Here is a 20881-nt window from a genome sequence, read left to right as displayed (position 1 = left end):
ATTAATATTTAATATTAATTTAAAAAAAAATTGGTGTTTCTTTTTTAATCTTTTACCGCAATAATGCTCCGCTTAGCGTTTTCCATTGAATTGCGCGTCTGGATTTTCAGGTCGATAAAATTGAACGAGGATTATTAGATAAGTAGTGATCACTCCGACGAACTGCAAAATAAATTCCTTCATTTAATTCCTATTTATTAAAATTTGAAAGAAGTTAGTTTTACATAATTTTAACGAATTAAATTGTGTACTCACATTACTGAGCAGAGCATTGTTCATTTCGAAGAAATCGCAGGCTGTAAATGCTACTCGATGCTGTTGTAGCTGAATCGAAAAATCATTGACTTCGTTCCTGATACAGTCTCGGTCCAGATTTTTGCGCAAGATATTTTCCATGACAACGTAGTTCAGATTGTAACTATTTCTCCGATTAGAATTTTGCTCGCCATCCGGTCCTTCCATTGGCGGTGGCACCTCTAGATTTGATTGATTCCTCGCACCGTTCAGTTTATCAATATTCGTAGGCTTGCAATTCAGTACAATCGCGTACATACTTATCCCAATCTTGTCGGATTCTTTACGCGCGAGCGTGCAAATCCAGCACATTAGTCCGAACTGCGCAGCGTATAGAATCCAAAGAATATTATTTATCACCATGAACGCATAATTCTTCTCCACGACACCCATGTAGATCCTAAAAAGAGTAGCCACGACCATGGTGAAGCAATTCGCCGAACAGATGAGGAGATGAAAGCCATGAATATCGTTCACCATGATAACGAGATCACAAATACCTACATAACACAATTTATTCAACAATGTCTTAAGTCAATATATAATTACTATCTTCATGAAGATAGTATTAAATTACATTTCGAGCCATATATACAGAGAGTAAAATAACTGATACGACTTATTTAAAATAAAAAATTAAGTTCCAAAAATTTATTTAAAATATTAAATAAAAAATAGGTCAGGAGAAGTTATTTAAAATAATAAATATTAAGTAACTTTTTAATTTTTTCTTTATTTAAAATATATATTTTGAATAAATTTATTTGAAATAAGACTGAGCCTTGCATATATATATATATATATATATATATATACACTATTAAATTACAATACAAAAGATAATTTAAAAGAAATTTCTGGCCTCGTAAGATAAAAACCAACGGAAGTAAACAAAGCTCTTTGTACTAATCAAATTGAATACATTAAATATATTGAAAAATTCATAAACAATGTTCTGTTACAAAGCCATAGACGAAAGTTTCAACCTTTATTAACCCTTTGAAACATGGTGGTAACCCACGTTACCATCTAAACTTCTTCAGTTTTTGGTCGTTTATTTTCTAATTGATGCATTTAGATCTGGTTTTTTGTATTTTTCTGATGTCAGAAGTAGAAGACTATTAAAAAAATAGTTTAGTAGTATTTATTGTATCAATTTTATAAATAAACAAAGATAAAAAAAACCCTTTTTTTTCGGAAAAATTCATTTTTGGCCAGGTTTTTTAACGTTTTAGCTTGAAACTTCGTGTAGGAGGTTTTTGTGGTCGCTAATTACTAATCCGATGCCAGATTTCCAAAATTCCAAATCATTGATTTAAAATGGAGGAAATGAAATGCATAAACTGAGTTTTATTTAATCCACCATCTTGAATCCGCCATCTTGTGTGGATACAATATTTTTATATTTTGACTTTGGATTCGTAATCAGCAACCTGAAAAACTCCCGTATACCAAATTTCACAGAGAAAGATTAAAAAGAAAAATGTATGCTTCAAAGGGTTAAAGTCATTTTCAGTGTGTTAAATAAATTGTACGTTACAATAATAAATATCAACGCAAACAAAATAATCCCACGCATTACAAAATTGAAATTTAATTCATGAAGAACCTGTTATGCTCATCATCAGTCCTTATTTACTTTTGTTGACAAAAGATAATATTTGAAAAGACTCACCGGTATGCAATTCTCTGATGCGTCTAATCTTGAGCGCGATCCACGGTGCACCGAATAGCTGGTCCAGTTGGTCGATCAATTCATTTATCGCTTGGAATCTGCGATACAAGACATAGACGACAACATCGAAGACAAAACTGTTGATCAATGACTGGGCTATCGTGTAGTAAAGCAGCAAGTCGGACGCGAAAATGTTTTCAGGATGTGTAAAGTAGTAATACAAGGCGTGCACGATCAGGGACAATGGGCCGCAAGCGAATATCGTGAGAATAGCTAGCGCTTCTACATTTTTTATAGGCCGATCATTCATGGGGATTTCCTTTCTGATCTTCTGGTCTATCTCCTTTATTCTGTCCATCAACTCCGGCCACTTGTCGTACTGCCTGATCCCATGATAAACGTAGTAATACGCCGATACGTAGCACATCACCTTGTTCATGTAGTACATGATCTTGAATATGTCACTTTTGAAGACACTACCGAAGGTGAAGAAATCTATTGCGCCGTACGCTACGATAACGGAACACACAGCCAGGTGAACGATACGTAGCGTTATTGTGATGGCCTTGGGACACTTTCGCGGACGTGCAACGCCGACACCAAGGAGCCAGGAAGTGTACGATATTAGACGTAAACTGTACTCTATTGAGGGCGAGTTGTCTTCCACTTGCACATGAATTTCTTCCTCCATTTTCGCCTTTTCTTGCTAGTATCTTCTCCCTAATTTCCGACACGTTTTGCAATAAGCGAGTATAGCTGCAAATGATTACATTGAAGCTTCTTGCGGTACAGAATATTTTGGAAAAAGAATAGTAAAATTTGCATGGAAGCGAGACACATTGATAAGTGTCGTTCTCCCTGATGTTTCACGTAGAATAAAGAACGATGTATTACTTTTGTAACATTAATGAAGTTTAGATTGCGTGCCATTAACTGTCCTTCATAAGCGTAACGTGGTTTTAGTAAATTAAATGAATTTCTTCGGGCGAAGAGAGAGGAACGACGTATATTAATAATGCAAGAAGTTTTGTATTATGGAAATCTTGCGTTAATTTTTCGAACTCCTGCTTTTCTTCAGCAATATTTTAACTTAAGAAGAAATAATCACGCATCTACATATGTGCTTATATCGAAAAACGAGCTTTATTTGGCCCAACGACTATATTACAATCTTATTATACATAAGTAAACATTTAAAACCGGGATAAAACGATAACATCGACTTTTGTAAATCAGGCGGCAAGTCGAGTATTGAGTATCTCGGAGAAATGCGGGCTGTGTTATGTGAGATATAAGTTCATATATCTTCTCCTCCACTTCTTTCCTTAATGATAATAGATCGATCGACTGTGACCGAGCCTAATAACCAGGTGCGATCGTTGTCGAACACAATACGTAAGGGCCTGAATATAAAGACGACCGTAACTGAGTTGTGGAACGTGAGTCGTAGGTGTAGACAAATACACAATGTTTTGGCGTAATTATGCATGCCATATCGACATATAGTTGCGCCAAAACATTGTGTGTTGACTTACGACTACGACTCACGTTTTACGATTCAGTTACGGCCGTCTTTGTACTTAGGCCCTCAGATAATCTTACTTCTGTGTCACGTGTGTACGTGAATTTTATGTGTAAATATGTATGCCTATGCAGCGTTCACGCTATGCAGCGTTTAAGAACATTCTTCAACGCTTTTTATCTTCTTTTTCATTTATTATTTACTCGGGAGAAGGCAGCGTAAATTATCCGAACACGAGAATGTTGATATACGTTTTGCTATAATAATAGATTTACGTCTCTCTGATGCGTCTCCGATTTTCCGTAAATCTTTAATTATGAACGTGTGATCACGTGTATATATGATATATACTCATAACACAAGTCATCATAATATCAAAATGATGTAAAAATAATTTTAAAATGATTACTAAACGTCACTTTTCAATTAATAATGATTCAACGATTTTAACATCATTTTGGTATTATTGTGACTTATTGTTGTTCTGCTTGGGATAACGTCTTTTAATAATTTTATATTATTATATTTTACACTTTATACAAGTCTAGTGACCAAAGATTGCATTTGGAAGGCTCGTGATGTCGAAATGCATCGATTATGTTAACTTACGATTAATGTCAGCAAACGATTGTAGAATATGACGGTATAATATAGAATATGACGTAATGGAGATCTCGCAGTTTTCTCGAGTCATCACTCGAATTTTTAGACATCGTGAAATATTTTAGAAATGAAATTGTTTTTATTTGATCTAAAAATATCTTATGTATTGTACGGAAATATGATCCAATTAATTTAATCGATTTTCAAATAATAATTAACAAAATAGAAATTTACGCACAATCGAAGTCCTCGTTTCGTTTGTATGACGGCTGATAGTGATTTAATTCCAACAAATTTTCTATATATTTATATGCAATACCTACATATAGATATTTTGCTTGCATTCGTCTAAAGGTATAAAAGACATCGCGCTTGTATATGTATTTAACGAATGAACAAGTCATTCATTTTTCATGCCTAAAAACAAGTCAACGGAATGTTTGCGTTGGGAAGGTAAAACAAATCGTCGCCTGATATTGCACACCACTTCAATTAGCAAAGCGAAGTAACTGCAATAGCAACAGTGCGGCGTAATTCTCGTGGCTTTTACAATTGTATTTTGTTAATTCCGAACTAGAGATTATGTCTTTGTATTATTTTACGGATATATTGAAGTATATTTAGCCTCGATTTCCACTCGAGATTGTCCTTCCAATTAGCTTTTCTACGTGTCGTGAGTTTTCAATGAAAGATTTACGATACAACGATTTCGTCCGATCGATATTGAATGGAATAATGCCTTATAGGACCTGCTGATATGTAATCGCACTCTGATGAACAATTTCACAAATTCGCTTATGGATTTGATTTAAAACAAACGATTGTATGACGATTATTTGTAATTGTGATAATTGAACAGATATATTGTCATCGAAATGAGAGACTCGATCGAAATTTTTACATAATAATGCAATTTATCTTGATGAGAGAACTTGAATATTTCTTATTGTACTCTGAATGAAGTACGATTATATTTATACGTATCATGAGAATTATAAAAAGGGAACTTCATTTTGTTATATATTTTTTATAGTAATATTGTCAAGCGAATCAATGCTTTTATCATATGGTTTCTGATATGTAATTATACGTATTTCGATATGATTATGTCATTATAAATTAAATTATTTTAATCGAAACAACTGGTTGGATTCTTATGAATTATTATTACCCAGACAGCACATCATATTTATAAAATATTTACAAAATATTTATAAATATTTATAAGACTTATTTGAAATATTTATAAGACTTATTTGAAATATTTTGTAAATATTTTTGTGGTCTTAGATTGCACAGATCATTTATTGTAAATATCATGAAATATTTATTGTAAATGTAGTAAATGCTATGAAAGTACTTAATAAGACATCAGAATCCAAGTAAAAAATAGTTACTATAGATATTTATCTATATTCATCATAAACATTACATAAAATATTTAGTCTATATTTTAATAATATTTTGAATAAAGCTTTATATAAAATACGTCTAAAATATCTATATAACATTTCAAAAAATGAACAGTAATAAATATTTATCATAAATATTCTGTGCTGTCTGGATATTGATATTCTGATTTATTTCTGACATAGTTAATCTCTAAATGCAGTCTCTTTGCTGACAATGAGCTTTATAAAATCATATATTTTTATTAATTAAAAATTTTTGGATACGAAACAAATTGATTTATTTAGTGAATATATATATCATAGTTCTCAATTCAATTACTTCAAAGCATTGAAACGCTCCTTTCACAGTTTATTTTGTAATATTTTGTCATCAACTTTGAATTCTTACACATTAAGCGTAAATTTTTTTCTCTCCAACTCACACATAGATGTTAAGCTTTTCCAATATTTTTGCTTGTACCTATTGTCCAAAATTTCCGTTATTCTACCATTGTTCTGTTTGTGCCGTTGAACCCTGCTTTTTTCCATTCCATTCATAAATTCTTATTAGTTCAAGTACCAAGTAAAAATATGTTGCCACCTTCTAATTCATTAAGTACACTTGTGCCCAATACATACATTCATCCAGAACGTATCTTGATCTGCATTAATACTTCGTCCGTATTATATAGTCCGTATTATAAAGTCAGCATCAATTTTCAATATCTATGTTCCAAACTATATAAAAGCAAAAAAAGATATATTAAAAATTCCGTAATTATGCATTAAATTAGATTAAGTTGAATCAAATATATATTAACATGTTATTCTGAATTTGTCCACACACAGCATACTTTTTATTCGAAGGACGTCTTGGGAATGTCCTTAGGATGTATAGAACATCCGATGGATGTCTCTAGAACATCCTTTGAAGATTTATGCTGTGAACTTAAAAATCGTAGTATTTTAAATTAAAGAAGTAAATGTATAATCTTCAATTCGCACTTAAATTTTTCGAAATAAATTAAAAATTTAATAGAGATAGAGAGATAGAGAGATAGATAGATAGATAGATAGATAGATAGATAGATAGATAGAGAGAGAGAGAGAGAGAGAGAGAGAGAGAGAGAGAGAGAGAGTTATAAAATTACAAATCGTGATTCTTTGTATAATTGTTATAAGAAAGATATTTTCCATTTGAATGGCTTTTTTAATGCCGTTTGTCATAAGCTGACTTTTTAACGTGGGCAAAATACGGGTTTAACTTATTCGCAGTATTTGTGCATTTATCTCTATTGATATAGAGTTTTGTATTTTATCGCAAGTGTGTGTTTCCACGTCTTTTACATACGCGTTCCCATCTTGATGCCGTTGACGGTTGATTCTTGCAAATACAATAAAAAGGTCGTTAATAAATTGAGAGTCCATTGACTTCGTCATGCAACATCGTTATACTTGACGAAGACTACACTTGAAAAATGTCATCGGAAGCCCGTGGTGCAACGCTCGTGCCGAAAATGGTCGCTGGCGTTGTCATAGGCGCGATCTCGCCCATTCGGGTTGTATTTACGTTGGAAGTGGTTATCGCCGTTGTTAATGTCGTCGTCATCATCGTCATAGTCGTCGTTGGGATGGTGTCTGATACGTCTGATGTCGTCGGTACCTGCTGCAAATGTAATCAATCCTTGTCTAAAACTCAGTGTATACGGCAATCATAATTTAATTTTCTAGTCTGCTTTACGTTAATTATCAAGTACCTACGTTTAATGCAACATTTCAAGGATATTTTGTACGTAATGATAAATCTCTCCTTTACAGAATTCTAATACTAACCAATTTAATCCTGAAAGACAATAATTAATTACTTTAAGTATTAAAAACATTGTTGCTCAATGATTTTAGTGCTCCAAATAAATAATTATCTTTTTTCTGTAATAAATTAGTCAGTATTAGATTTCTGTAAGAGATTGTAATAATATATTTTAATAATAATAAACGATTTATTAAAATCGTATAATATAAACACATAATAACTAAGAAATAATAATAGCTATAATACATTTTAAATTTAATAGCAGAAAATGGTGCCGCAATGGTTAATCGATACATTGGCATTCAAGTTTTAAATCCGAGTTTCGTAATAATGAAGCCTCTCGAGCTACTTCTCAAAGTTAAATTATCACTGATGATGATGAACAACGATAGATACCGAATCTCAAGAGATATCGATCGGAAATGACTTACCTCGTTGTAGAAAACTTCCTTCCCCTCTTCGACTGAAGGCAATAATTCGTCTGTGGAATGGGGAGTCCTAGGACTAGGCGTCGGTACCACCTGTTGCTGTGGCTGTACTTGTTCTCGTTGCTTAGCCAGCCGGAGTTCCTGAAGCACCTGGCGTTGCTCCTTGTCGTTCCTTTCCTTCTCAAGTCGACGTGCGCTGTAGCTACGGGATGAGGATGTCGAACTATGAACCGATGCTAAGCTAGGACGGCGGGAACCTATGCGAAAAGAAGAACCATGTAGGGATATCAGCGTATCCTCTAATACTATCTACTTTCTATGCTATAAGAAATATAATATAATGTTGAAAAAGGAAGTAAAAGAATCTATATATATTACGTATACTAGATAATCTCTAATCTGAGCTATCTAAGACTGTAATTTCTAACAATAAGTGCGAAATTGTAATATGTATTCTTGCGATACCTTCAACGCGATAAATATTCGATGAAGCGGTGAGAATGGAAACTTGCGAAAAAATGTGCTACAAATTGAATAAACGGGAACGTGAATGAGCATACGAGTAACAGGAGTAAAAATAACAGCGCATTATTAAGAAAGTAAACAATAACAGTAAAGATACAATAATAAAAGTAAATTAATTATTAAAAATACATGTCTATTCTTAATATTTTTTGAATAAGAGAACTTAGATGCATGCTAATTATCTTATTTAAAAAACGCTAGTCTACAAAGTGTGCTGTAATTACATATTTTACAACGTATTCTATATGTAACATATAATTCTGTGTGTATAATGTAATATATTCTGAAAAATGATAACTCGCGCGTGCATGTTGAAATTAAATGCAAGGAAGTTAAACCGTATTTATAATCAGAGAATGGAAGTTATTTTTTAAAAGTAACAAGTTACAGTTACTCGTTACCGAGTAGAAAAAGTTACCGTTACTATTAGTTATCGATTTTTAAAAGTAACTCGTTACAGATACCGTTACTTGAGAAAGTAATTTTTCGTCTATCGTTTTAAAAAAATTGCTTTTTTCCAAAAAATTAATTTTTTTTTTGGAAAAATTGCTGTTTTTGCTATGTAAAAGACGTAATAAGAAAACTTCTAAATTCCTTTATAAAATTAATGCGATCTATGAAATTATGTAGCATTATTTTTATTAAAATTTTTTAGTTATCCTTCTATTTTTATATAAAACCTAATCTAACCTTCCTTTAGTACATAGCAAAGCTTAAGTAGACAGATCTTTAACTCTAGTTTGCCACACTCCGGTCTAATGAACTCCTGAAGTGTCTCTTCGTAATTTTTTTTTTTTTTCAAATATTTTGTTACGAATTCAGTTTAAATCCAAATTATTTTCTAGACCTACTATTATCATATAAACATGATGTTTGGACTCTATATTTTTAATTCTTACATTAATGGTGCAATAGTGTATGTTTTGTATGTTTTATTGAATATATTATATGTGACCTCAATCTTTTATACAATTTTAAAATTTCTATTAACTTATCCCGCTGTGTACCCTATATGCAATTATTTTCTTTACAGAAAGAACCGAGAAACAAATATGGTAGGTTTTATGAGCACGCGTGAATTTTTCCAAAATGAATTTTTCTATCCTTGAAAAAAAACCGAAAAAAACCGCGAAAAAATTGGGTTTTCTTTTCGATCTTTTGAAACTATATTTTCGTCACTTTTCCGTTACTTTTTTAAAATCGACGACCACCAATCACAGCGGATGGGTGTTTAAGGGCTTTCTAGTCTCAAGCGCTATGAGTGGCTTGTGTCCAATCGAACTATGTCCAATCGCGTGCAAAGTAACTGTAAAATTCGTTACTGTTATCAAAAAAATGTAACTACGTTACCGTTACAGTTACTAAAAAAAACTTACAAGTAACGAGTTACTTCCATTCTCTGTTTATAATACAGACTTAAACATGCTTGATTGAAAAATAGTAAATGAAAATTGGAGTAACTTACAAAATAATAAAAAGAAATATTATAAAAAGAACTTTTTATCTTATATGTATGTATGTGCTATTATATAATATTTTACTGAAATTTAAAAAATACGTTTGATTGATTACAGCGGTACTGAAACGCCTGTAAGTATATGTGACACATGAAATGATTGCAAAGTCTTTATCGAGATGTGTTTTACGATAATATATACATATACTTGAAAAGCAAGTTTTTGAGAAATATGTTAGCAAAGCGAGCTATTACAAAAAATATTGTAAATATTATTTTGGCGTATTATAGGGATTCAGTTTTCCGGTGAGAAAATTAAAAAGGTTTATTGACTGACTGAACATTTGCTCTTTTACTATCATTAATTTTATAAAACATCTTTCAGCTTCATGAGGCTATAACATCTACCGTGAAACTGGTCCCTAAATTATTGTTGACGCGATCGTATATTTGTGTGTAAATGTGTGTGTGCAGCGAGCTAGCTAGTGCGTAAAGATTTCGTGTCTCTCTACGTCTTACCAGAAACGAATCACTTGTAAACGAGCAACGAAATCGGCCGCTGCTATCTTGCTATCTCGTAACACACTTGTGATACATTTTATTCGCAATTTCATATTTCTTTTTTTATAAATACAGACCTGTTGCCTACACGATTTTTTTGAGATATTATTTTATACATATGTATGAAAACATACTTTATTAATTATTTTATTTACGACGTTGGCAGCCAAGGAAGCATACTTTAATTTCTGAATTTTAATAGAAACGTCATGCGAATCGTACTAATATATATTGTATATTAATACTATTCTTGTTAACTATGTTTAGCTGTCCTAACATCATCGTGTATATACAACTAGCAACTAAAGAAATGAACAGTAAATAGCAATTGTGTTACAGTGATGTAAGGACAGCTAACTGCAGTTAATAAGGATAGTTAACTAATTATATCCAAAACTGTGAATATTTTCTTTTATATTCAAATAATATTACTGTGGAACGATCATTAAATTTAATCAGCGAGTAAGACTCGTTATGGATATATAGACGAGATTACCAAGAGCCGGGATTTCGAATGAAACATGGACGTTTAACAATAAAACAATCATCGACAACAGCTAGTTACCATGACTATGTAACAGCAACAGCGACAATGATATGATTTGGCATGAAGCATCGTTGCTACTGTCATCATTAATTGTCATCATAAATAATCTTCCTTTCGCAATTACACCATCGTTGTCAGCACAAGAAGCGAGCTGATGAACATAGAGGAAGTATAGAAGTTAAATAGAGAAGGGGAGGAGAGAGAGAGAGAGAGAGAGAGAGGGCGGAAGAGAGAATTAGAAAACACAGAGTTACACACAGTGATGATAAGAACACATGAATCTGTCACTGCCAGAACACTTGTATGAATGAACACAGCAATAATGATACCGATAACAATATTGCCCGATGAAAGCAGGCGTGTTATTCTTTGTGTCATGTCGTTCACACGAAACCGCGCATATATAAATGTAAACCGAATTTCACGGTTATCCAATAACGTAGATCAATAAGTAAGGCGCGAACGTCCAAGAGAGTTTATGGAGCGCGTATTTGTACGTATACGACAGGATGTGAGATACTCAAAGAGCAATAGAGAGGCAGAAAAAGAAACAAAGAAAGAGAGAGAGAGACGAGATCGTCTACCGGGGCCGTCGGTCGATCCCTCGGCTACGTCACTAAGGGTACGTCGATGCTTGTTGCCGTCCTTGGTCGCCTGCAGGTGACACGATATAAGCAAGATAGCGGCGGCCCGTGCCGCACCTGCTCTGGACGCTCCGCGGCTGCCGCCGCTGCTGGGCCTCCTGGTGAACGCGCAGCTGAGAGGTCCGGCGCTGCTGCTTCGCTGACTCGATCGCGACGACGGACGTCCGTGCAACGTCAGCGGTATGCCTGTGAAATTTATTTTCGGGGAGTTATTTCCGCATACAGAGACACTCGCTGTTCGTATTCGTGTAATGGATGGACGCTTCATGGCTTTTCTCACATTTGCAAACGTGATGGACGTTTTCGTTTGACTTTTTGGATGAGATATCTCGGCAAGTCAATCATCCGACTTTTTAAATGAGATATTTCTGATCCTGTCTGTTTACTACGTCAGATATACGTTACGTATATCTGATACTACAATATATTGCTTGGCGTGATTCTATATTTTTCGATGTCAGAGATACGGTTATGTAACCCGAATAAAATTGTAGAAATCATTTTTGTTCAAAACGAAAATAAGGTGAGATAGGTGCTCGTGTAATCGCGATATTTATTTTACGAGATATTTAGAAATTATTGTTATTGAAAAAAGATGCAGGGTTTTATATTTTATGAAGTACGCTTAAAACCTCGCGCTTTTGCTGCATCTGGTTTCAAAGTATAGTTTGCTGTATGACGTCGTAAGTAACGAAGTAAGACGAGAATAGATACTTCTCTTTGGAATATACTATGCATCGATATATAGATATCTTCTATTGATTTCACAGAAGCGAAAGTAGGTTCTCCAAGAAGGAGAATTATTATTGTCGAATTTGCGTATGTTTCATGTAAGAACGCAAATGCATTAAATGGTGCAGTTTTAGAAAAATCATGAGATATGAGTAATTTACTCGTATTTTGTCCGAAATAACAAATTTTCTTCTATACAATTATAAATTATAATGTTATTTTTAAATATAAAAATATATTGTAAATTCTGTATTTAAGGAAAACGTTCTGTATTCTGATTTTGCTTATAAATTAATCCCAGTTTTTTCTAGTCTAAATAAATGTTTTTAACTCGGAAGAGAAAATTGAAACATATTACGTAATGGTTACGATAGTACGTTTGTGAAAATCGTTTATTCTTTATACGAATACTGTCACATTAATAACACAAACACTCTAAGCTTTAATTTCTTTCATTTTGAAAAAGTAAGTTACTATAATGCACATATATTATCAATTCTAACAAATAATTTGATTATAAAGGAAATCTTAGCAACGGTTTACTTATACTTGTGATTAATCTCTTCTCCATAGCTAACATTTTTTTTTATAATTGTGATAACTATAAATTCTTTGATCTACCAGATCTTCCCTTTCGTAGAATATCGGAATTAATTGGTCATTATTTATTCACATCACTGAAAATTCGCAGAAACTGATTACTACTTGCGATTAACTTTTCAGTCCAGAGCTAACGTGTTTTTCGTGATTAAAATAACTATAAAATCTCTGATCTATCAGATCTACCTTCGTAGTCTGCCGGCAATAATTGGTCATTATTTACCCGTATCACTGGAAAACAGCATAGGTGGCGCATGATTGGCATTGGCGTAATGCCGCGGCCTTGAATACCTCGCCCTGCTGAATAATTTGAGTACGAAGCATATCATCCCCGTAAAGATGGCTATCCCCGATGCTATGCAGAGTAGGGTAGGAATGTCCGTAGTTATTAGCACCAGATCTATCGGGTCAGATTAAGACGAATTAAAGAAGGACACGACACGATGCGGATCGAAAGAGATATCAAAGTACATTACTTCGCTCCAATCGCGAAATTTATTTCAATATTTGCAGTAACTGGCCGAATATAATTAAATGTTAGATTGATAATGTTAAATTTATTTATACACTGAAGTAGGTAATATATAAAAATCAATATTAAGCCGACAGAATTTTTAATTATAAAGCTCCCGCGATCGGATTACAAAGTATAGAATAGGTATGATCAAGAGAAATGTCAAAGATAAATAGTATACCCTCCGCGCAGAAAACCTTCTTGTTAGGCCTAGACAGAGCAACCTTGTGATATCCCTCCTCACAATCGCATACTGCATTGTGTTGAACCTGCGTGCACGTCGAATGTTGATCCGCAAAAGTGCACGTCGCACGATAAAAGCACTGCTCTCCGAGCTTTTTGGCTGAAAGTAAGAATCGATAACTCGAACTTAGTTATTGAGGAACGTATCTTTTATTCAATAGGAATTTAATCAAAGTTTCATCTATTTAAATGTATGATGTGACTTCGAATTTTTTCTCAAATTGTTAACAAAGCTGTTTAATTCAGAGTTTTATGCCTTTATATTGTAGCTTGAAATGTTTTCCACGATATCTATCAATTTATCATTTTTAAATCTCTGACATTTTTGATATAATATCAAACAAACGTTTAATTCACTTATCATAGTTTTAGAAATTCATTTACGATTCTCGCGTTTTGCGTTGTGTAAAATAAACGAGTGCACAAAAGTCTTTTCATGCCGCCGGACTTCATTCAGGCCATCAGGAGCGCGCGAACATTTATTTTCACCGACCGTTACCATGGAAGTTATGATATCGGAACGACCTACTTGTTAGGCGTGAGGGTAACTAGTTGCTAGCTTTTACATACGTTTGGCACATCCCTTGGTAGGTCCGAGACGAACGGGGTAGAACTTTTCGCACTCGCAGAGGCCAGTGATTGAATCACAGAACACGTGCTGTAGCTCGGAATTGCACGAGGATACGACATCACAAGGCGAGCCCAAGTACCGTCCTTTTTCTGCAAAAAGAATCACATGAATAATTAATTTTGCATTTTAAATATTATTAAATGGTTTTTCGATACATAAAAAACTCTTGATACATGGTAAAATAAATAATTATATCGAGAATTTACATTTGTGTTATGTTTTTCTTGTTTGAATATACAGTTTAAAATTATTACGACTTATTTTTTTTACAATATTGTTTTATATATTTTTAGAGCGTTGCGACATAAAATTTTTTCATAGAAAAATAATTTATCTATCGTAGGAAAATAATTTACGTTTATATGTGTTTATAACAAATTTAATTACTTTCGTTAATCTAGAAATATATTTTAATATTTCCCTGCTGATATCGACTGTAATTAGTCAAAACAAAAGGACTAATACAGTCTGTGTATTTTTCTATTACATTGCGTTTCAATAATTTTGTTGCAATAATGTGATTAGAATGTGTTTCGAAACAACGCAAATGATTCTAAGTTGTGTGATTTATTAATTCAATTGTAGACTTTAGATATATCTAATTGGCAGCGTGCCAACTTATTTATTATTGTTGAGTTTACTGCCAGACTATTGTAACAGTATTCTTTATTGATTTCGCTGTAGTAGACCAGGCTACAATTGAAGGGATTGGCAGAATAAAGGCATTCTACTTAGGTCCTTTTTCCGAAGATTAACGCAAATAAACAAGGAACTGATGTTGTTTACATTAGTTAAATATGAACGTGTTTCGATTGTCCTGTGGTGGTGAAAATGATATAATCTACAGTATGCGCAAAAAAAATGCGACTCTCATAACTAACACTTCAGTTGTCGGTTTAGTTAAATAAAGTGAGTGGACGGGGGCAAATTTGATTATAACACAAATATTTTGTCCTTCTATCAAATATTTATTCGATATGATTTCCTGTAATTGTAATCACTGCGTTACTGTGTCACATTCAGTAATTAAAAGAGAGTTGCATTTTTTTTTACGCATATTGTATGGAAAAAGAGCATAAATGATTTAAAATCATTAATGAGATTTTTACCAGAGATTGAACGAAAATGGTACGACAATAATGTGTTTTCATTTCAACATATTTTATGTTAAAAAATCTTACGAAAACTCATCAGATGATGATTAAACATTATTTCAATTTATTTTATACAAGTAAAAGTAAAATGTATTTCGTATTCATTTTATATTTATTCTAGAAGAATGTGAAAATAAAAAACATTTCTGCAGTTCATAGTCTTTTCTTTCTGATTCGATTTTTACAATATTATGATCAATATTCGGAAAAAAGGATTAAGTGCATTTTTTAAATTGCAAATAACTTTTTAAATATTGATCATAATAGAGAAAAATATTATAACATATAACTTCTCAAAGACATTATATAAATATACATTTAATATTGTTCTCATTTGTGGTATAATAAAAAAGTAACAAGTTATTTATCGAAATCAAGATTTTGTAATTACGCTTTTATTCCGTCAATCCCCTCAATTGCTAATTTCCTTTGGCATGTTTTCAAACTGCAATGTACGTAAATTTTCTAATCGAATATTCCCTAAAACGTGAACTGATATATTCTTCATATGCATTTAAATAAAACAAATAAATTTTCTCATGACTGATAATTGTTATAATTTATTATATCAAATACGTAAGTTGCTTATAAATCTTCCCGGTTGTCAATCATCAATAATATATTTATAAGGTATAATTCGCAAACAATTGGAATGTATTTACCAATAAAGTTAACTGCAAAGGTTTCGAATCTGGATTACTATTGTAGTTTGTATTTAACTTCCACACTAGTGAGGATTCAAATCTAGAGTCAAAACGTTTGCAGTTAACTTCATTGATAAGTTCATTTCAATTGTTTGCGAATTATATCTCCTTATAAGTATATTATTAACGTACTAATAACCGCGGAGATCATCATATAGATAATTTACTTATAATAATATTTGATTTATTCTTGAAGCTATAAAGCTATTTTTATTTTATTAATAATTATAAATTACCTACTAAGATATAAGAAGATTAATCTATTTATTACAAACAAATATGTTATGAATACTGCAAAGTTTCTTCTTGAGTTCTTCAACGTTCTTAGTTTGTTAATATTTTATTTTATATTCTGATAATAATAATATATATATGTGTGTGTGTGTGTGTGTGTGTGTGTGTGTGTATTTATTTGCAATTTTAAATATATAGATATCTTTATTCGTAAAAACTTACAACGTTCTTTTGCGCGGGCTATGTTATTTGGATCAACATACATAAATTGACTATCTAATGACAACGACAGTCGTGCGTGATAAATGTGCTTCGTGTCATTTAGCAGCGCTATGGACGCGTATGCAAATGCAGATTTCAATATTACAGACCTCATTGTCTTGCGAATAATAGCGTCCGTGCAATACAGTTTGTGTGTCGTTTCACGATGATCGCGTACTCCTTCAGTTTTACGGTTGAAAATGCATGGCCTCAACTGGATTTCTTTAGCAGGTTGCATTTAAATTCATACCGATTAAAGTTCATTGCACGCGTACGCGTTACTGCTACGTCGCGTGTGTTTTATCAAGCTCTCTCATCAAGCGAAAATTTAGATTCGCGTGATTTACGAAGAGTTTAACGGAAAGTTTTAATAACATCTGATGGATTAGCACGTGCAGCTATATATACTAAGTATAATTAAGAAATTATGCGTTTCAGTCATTAAAGTTATCTTGGATTACATTAATTAAATAGGAACCGTAGAAAGTTCCAAAAAGCATGCTAAATTAAGTGAAAAGATATTTTAATGAACATATAATACTTATATCGCGCTTGCTAACTCATTATTCGCATGTAATAATTTATTTCTCGAGCAGCTTACATCTTTCAATTTGGAAATTAACTCTTTACTATAATAATATAAAATTTTAACTCTTCCATGAGTCTCATCGATAAAACAGAGATTTTTTTATTATTCTGGATTATATAAAAATCTAAAAAAAATTTTGGTATATTTTGTCAAAGTTTTAATATGAGTTTCTATCATTATAGAAGTTGGATTGTATTTTGTTCATTTCTACAGATTTAGCCAGAATTCACAATCAAAATATCGATGGTGTCTTTAATAATTCCATGTTGCCGGCGGAGACTTAAGTAAGTTTGAAAAGGCAATAAAATTGATGCTCTTGTCTTGTTTTTTCATTTATCAACTTTCGTATTGTAACTAACCATTGCGATTAAGTTTTGCTCTTTCTGTTAATCCATTCCGTCCGATTGCATCTTTCTAGTCGAAAAAATGCATCATGAATGAAAGAGTGAAAAATGTACGCCAAGAAATCCACTATTCTTCCCCGTGAGCTCTACTTTTAAGGAGAACGTAGGCACAATGTGCAGTTCAATTGACACACGCGGGTCTAGGGAACGCGCGGAGCTTGCAGCATCCATTAAAATCAATACCGGTGGCGTTCTTGGCGCGAAAATCAAGAAGAACGTGTTCCCTTTTTGATTAAATCGACGCGTGCGCTAAGACAAATCGCTCGAGGCACTTTTCGTCTCCTTTAGAACGTAAGGATAATACGTTAAGTATTTTAACATAAAATCGAAAAGAGATAAGTGTGTGTCGTGTGTAAAAGAAGAGCAAAATGAGATAGACGCAAAAAAAGTTAAAATCTTTATTGAAGCAAAAGAATATTCACGATATGGCATTTAATAGAAATTTAAATGTGGTTTGAATAAAACGTTAATTGAAACATTAATTAGTATGATTTTTAGAAGTAGAATGGAAAAATTTAATAATTATTATAGTTGACTTAACAATTTATTAAAAAAAATTTTCTTTATCATAATTTCAAGCAATCTAAAAAATTATTTTTATAAAGAAAAACCATATTTTACACAGCTCACTGAAAATAGCACATCATATTTTTAATTTTAAATCAAATTAAATGGGTTTCATAATTTTATCTTAAAAATTGCGTTTATATACTTGACGAATTAATTTAATCATTCGAAAATGTATTAGAGAATGATGGTAGAGATGCTTTAATGGATAAACATTCCCGAGGAAGTGTTTGTATATTGTGCAAGCAGAGAGAACCTTGAAACACATCATCTTCGTCGATCGTTATTGTCTTACATGAAAATAGAGCATTGTTGTGTCTAGGATGAACATGTTTTGATTATAAATTACGTTAAATGAACGTTAATTATTGAATAAATTCAAGCATAATAATAATAACTTTATCTATTACTCTGCTCGCTTATTTTCATAGCGTATCTTTCTTGTACATTATTTAATTTTCGTCTAGTTGTCATCTCATTTCCTCAAACAATTTCTTGACTTGTAAAGTCTTTCGCAACAATTTAATTAGCATAATTATCTTTTTAGGAACTTGGCATTATTTTATTATATTTCCTCAATTTATATATATATATATTTGTTTATAGGTATTTATATTTATCACATTTCTTGATTTTATTTAATGTTTTACTGACGCATAGAAATTATTTTTTTTTTAGATTTTTAAAGGAATGATAAATTCATTAAGAAATTATATTTTAGCAAGTTTAAATGATGTTTGATATTTAAACATGATTTGGTTCTCACCAACATCACCTAGGTAACGAACTAGCATCACAATGCTATCATCGAGCTAACTTATAAATCTTGGCTTCCTTTCCTCTTCCTTTCTCAAAACGTTCGATTTTGTAATCATCGATATCCGCATCTTTTTTTGTCTTACAAATTGTAATACTCATACATCATTCACCGGTTTAGATGAAAATTCTAATCGACGTTTCGATAGAGATATATACTCGAAAGAATTTCTACCATGGTGTATCAAGGAATTTATAAAAAAATTCGCCGTTATCGAATTTTAATTTAAGACCAATCATCGCCGGTAACTTTCGTCGAACAATTATTCTCTTACTATCGATTGCTGTATTATCCAGTTAATATACGCAACCCGTGCTCTAACTTACCCGTAAAATTTCCGAACCAGTCCTCGTCGAGGTCGCCATTGCCGGTGGCTATCTGGTCGTCCTCGTAGACCTCGGCATCGTCGTCGAGGTAGCTGGACTCGTACACCGCCGCGTCATCATCACCTGCCGATTGTTTTTGAGCCGGGCTTATTATTTGCTGCGGCGTGTCGCTGGTGCAGGGTGCAGGTATCAGGAAGACGACGAGGCAGGTCAGCAGGAGCCAGCAGCAGCAGCAGCAGCAGGAGGTCAGTCTCAGGGCGGAGGGAAGCGCGCTCATCGCCCCCGCGGCGCGAATCAACCCCCGAAACCGACCACCGACGGCGCATCGACATCCTTCCCCGTCGCCTGCCCTCCCCTCTCTCCCTCCCGCCCTCCCGACCTCCCCGGCGCACCTTCGCACCGTCGATGTCCCAGGGAGAAGCGCCTTACGTCGCGTTCGTCGTGCGTTCGTCTACGTGCGTCCGTATCTTCCTACCTGCCGGCGTAATAAAGGTTATTACCACTGCGAGTCCGCTGCGCTCGCACGAACGTACGCTCGCGTACCGCTCGACGGCGAAACTTGATAACTACACTGCACAACGAACACCGCGAGAAGACACCGATCGTTTCGGGCACCGCTCGAAACCGCTCCGCCTCGTTCACTGAACGGTCCTCGCGGGACAAGAGCGACACGGCTGCAGCTGCGCGCGGCCGGCTACTCCGACGCGACGGGCGTCGCGGCGCCCCGCTTCGTCCTCGCTTCGCCGTCGGTCCACATCACGTCGATCGAAAACACGGGGTTAGTCGCCGTGGGCCTCTCTCTCTGGAGAGAATGCCGGGATGGCGGATGCATGTATGTCCATTTAATTTATCGGTCAGCCCGATGACATTAGTTTCCATCTTTCTCTTCCTCGCTAAGACTGTATCTTTTGGAAATTGACGCGCAATCCTTCACAAATTCATCCGGCGCCACGAGTGAGCGTGTCGGTTTGCCGAGTGTTAAATTATGGCGATTCACGCGGTAATCGATTCGCATTCGGGGGGAAGGGATAAAGGCTACGAGAGACCAGCACGCCTCTAGCCTTTCGTTGGAGTTAAGTCTTATTGCGGAATAAAGTTTCGCTACCCTATCGTCGACGGACATCTGCTGACTGCTGGTGGCAAGGCTACAACTGGGTCAGTAATTGCAGTCTAAAGGAGGTGACCGATATATTGCGGTCATACATGCCGAAAATGTCTGGAGAATGTTCATTATTGTCGAGCAGTGTTAAACAGTTTCAATTACGTCATGATATTACATTGCCTGCTCACACGAAACTATTCATCGATCACTGACAATATTAGCGATTTACTGCAATGGAGTTTATCGCAGTGAATAATAGGGTTCGCGTTAGATAAATTCTATTTTGAGAAACAGTTTTTCGAATTTATATTTTTATATTTTTACTATTATCATCAAAACATCTTGATATATATGTTCAAAGAAGTAAATAATTTGCTAAGATTGATGTGCGAAAATATTATTACTAATACCAATTATATTAGCTAAATGAGCATTACTTATCTTTGTCATAGATGTGATGAACACTAAAATATGTTACATCTGAATATAAACACTAAAATATCTAATTTATCATTACTATTACAATTGTACTATTTATCATCAT

General features: G+C 33.7%; 2 protein-coding genes across 3 annotated transcripts; both read right to left on the bottom strand.

The window, feature by feature from the left end:
- Window positions 1-57: 57 nt before the first annotated feature.
- LOC108725560 (uncharacterized) lies at window positions 58-2711 on the bottom strand. The gene is made up of 3 exons (XM_018452649.1): window positions 1970-2711; window positions 256-794; window positions 58-162 (listed from the first exon to the last, which is right to left on the bottom strand). The coding sequence occupies exons 1-3, from the start codon at window positions 2658-2660 to the stop codon at window positions 73-75; spliced, it is 1320 nt and encodes a 439-aa protein (XP_018308151.1). The 5' UTR covers window positions 2661-2711; the 3' UTR covers window positions 58-72.
- Window positions 2712-6652: 3941 nt separating this feature from the next.
- On the bottom strand, window positions 6653-19863 carry LOC108725495 (uncharacterized). 2 transcript variants are annotated; one of them, XM_018452538.1, is made up of 7 exons: window positions 19236-19863; window positions 14119-14268; window positions 13487-13648; window positions 13015-13191; window positions 11400-11645; window positions 7730-7983; window positions 6653-7151 (listed from the first exon to the last, which is right to left on the bottom strand). In XM_018452538.1, exons 1-7 carry the CDS (start codon window positions 19510-19512, stop codon window positions 6951-6953), a joined length of 1467 nt encoding a protein of 488 aa, XP_018308040.1. In that variant the 5' UTR covers window positions 19513-19863; the 3' UTR covers window positions 6653-6950. The 2 variants fall into 2 exon arrangements, with proteins under 2 accessions (XP_018308040.1, XP_018308041.1); XM_018452539.1 differs by having other exon boundaries at window positions 11517-11645.
- Between the last annotated feature and the right edge of the window lie 1018 nt (window positions 19864-20881).

The sequence above is a fragment of the Mycetomoellerius zeteki genome, unplaced genomic scaffold (genome assembly GCF_001594055.1).
Source record: "Mycetomoellerius zeteki isolate Tzet28-1 unplaced genomic scaffold, Tzet1.0 scaffold35, whole genome shotgun sequence".
NCBI classification, from domain to species: Eukaryota; Metazoa; Arthropoda; class Insecta; order Hymenoptera; family Formicidae; genus Mycetomoellerius; species Mycetomoellerius zeteki.
Note: the sequence above shows the minus strand (reverse complement) of the source record. Positions and strands in the feature narration are given on the sequence as shown.

What these genes read in the sequence shown, in the direction of transcription:
- LOC108725560 (XM_018452649.1), bottom strand. Translation starts at nt 2,660, where the DNA reads ATGGAGGAAGAAATTCATGTGCAAGTGGAAGACAACTCGCCCTCAATA. An exon ending in CATCAGAGAATTGCATACCG is followed by an intron (nt 795 to 1,969) that starts GTGAGTCTTTTC and finishes TGTGTTATGTAG; the next exon opens with GTATTTGTGATCTCGTTATC. An exon ending in ACAATGCTCTGCTCAGTAAT is followed by an intron (nt 163 to 255) that starts GTGAGTACACAA and finishes TTTATTTTGCAG; the next exon opens with TTCGTCGGAGTGATCACTAC.
- LOC108725495 (XM_018452538.1), bottom strand. Translation starts at nt 19,512, where the DNA reads ATGAGCGCGCTTCCCTCCGCCCTGAGACTGACCTCCTGCTGCTGCTGC. An exon ending in CTGGTTCGGAAATTTTACGG is followed by an intron (nt 14,269 to 19,235) that starts GTAAGTTAGAGC and finishes TTCTTTTTGCAG; the next exon opens with AAAAAGGACGGTACTTGGGC. An exon ending in GCTGTTTTCCAGTGATACGG is followed by an intron (nt 11,646 to 13,014) that starts GTAAATAATGAC and finishes TAAATTTCACAG; the next exon opens with GCATACCGCTGACGTTGCAC.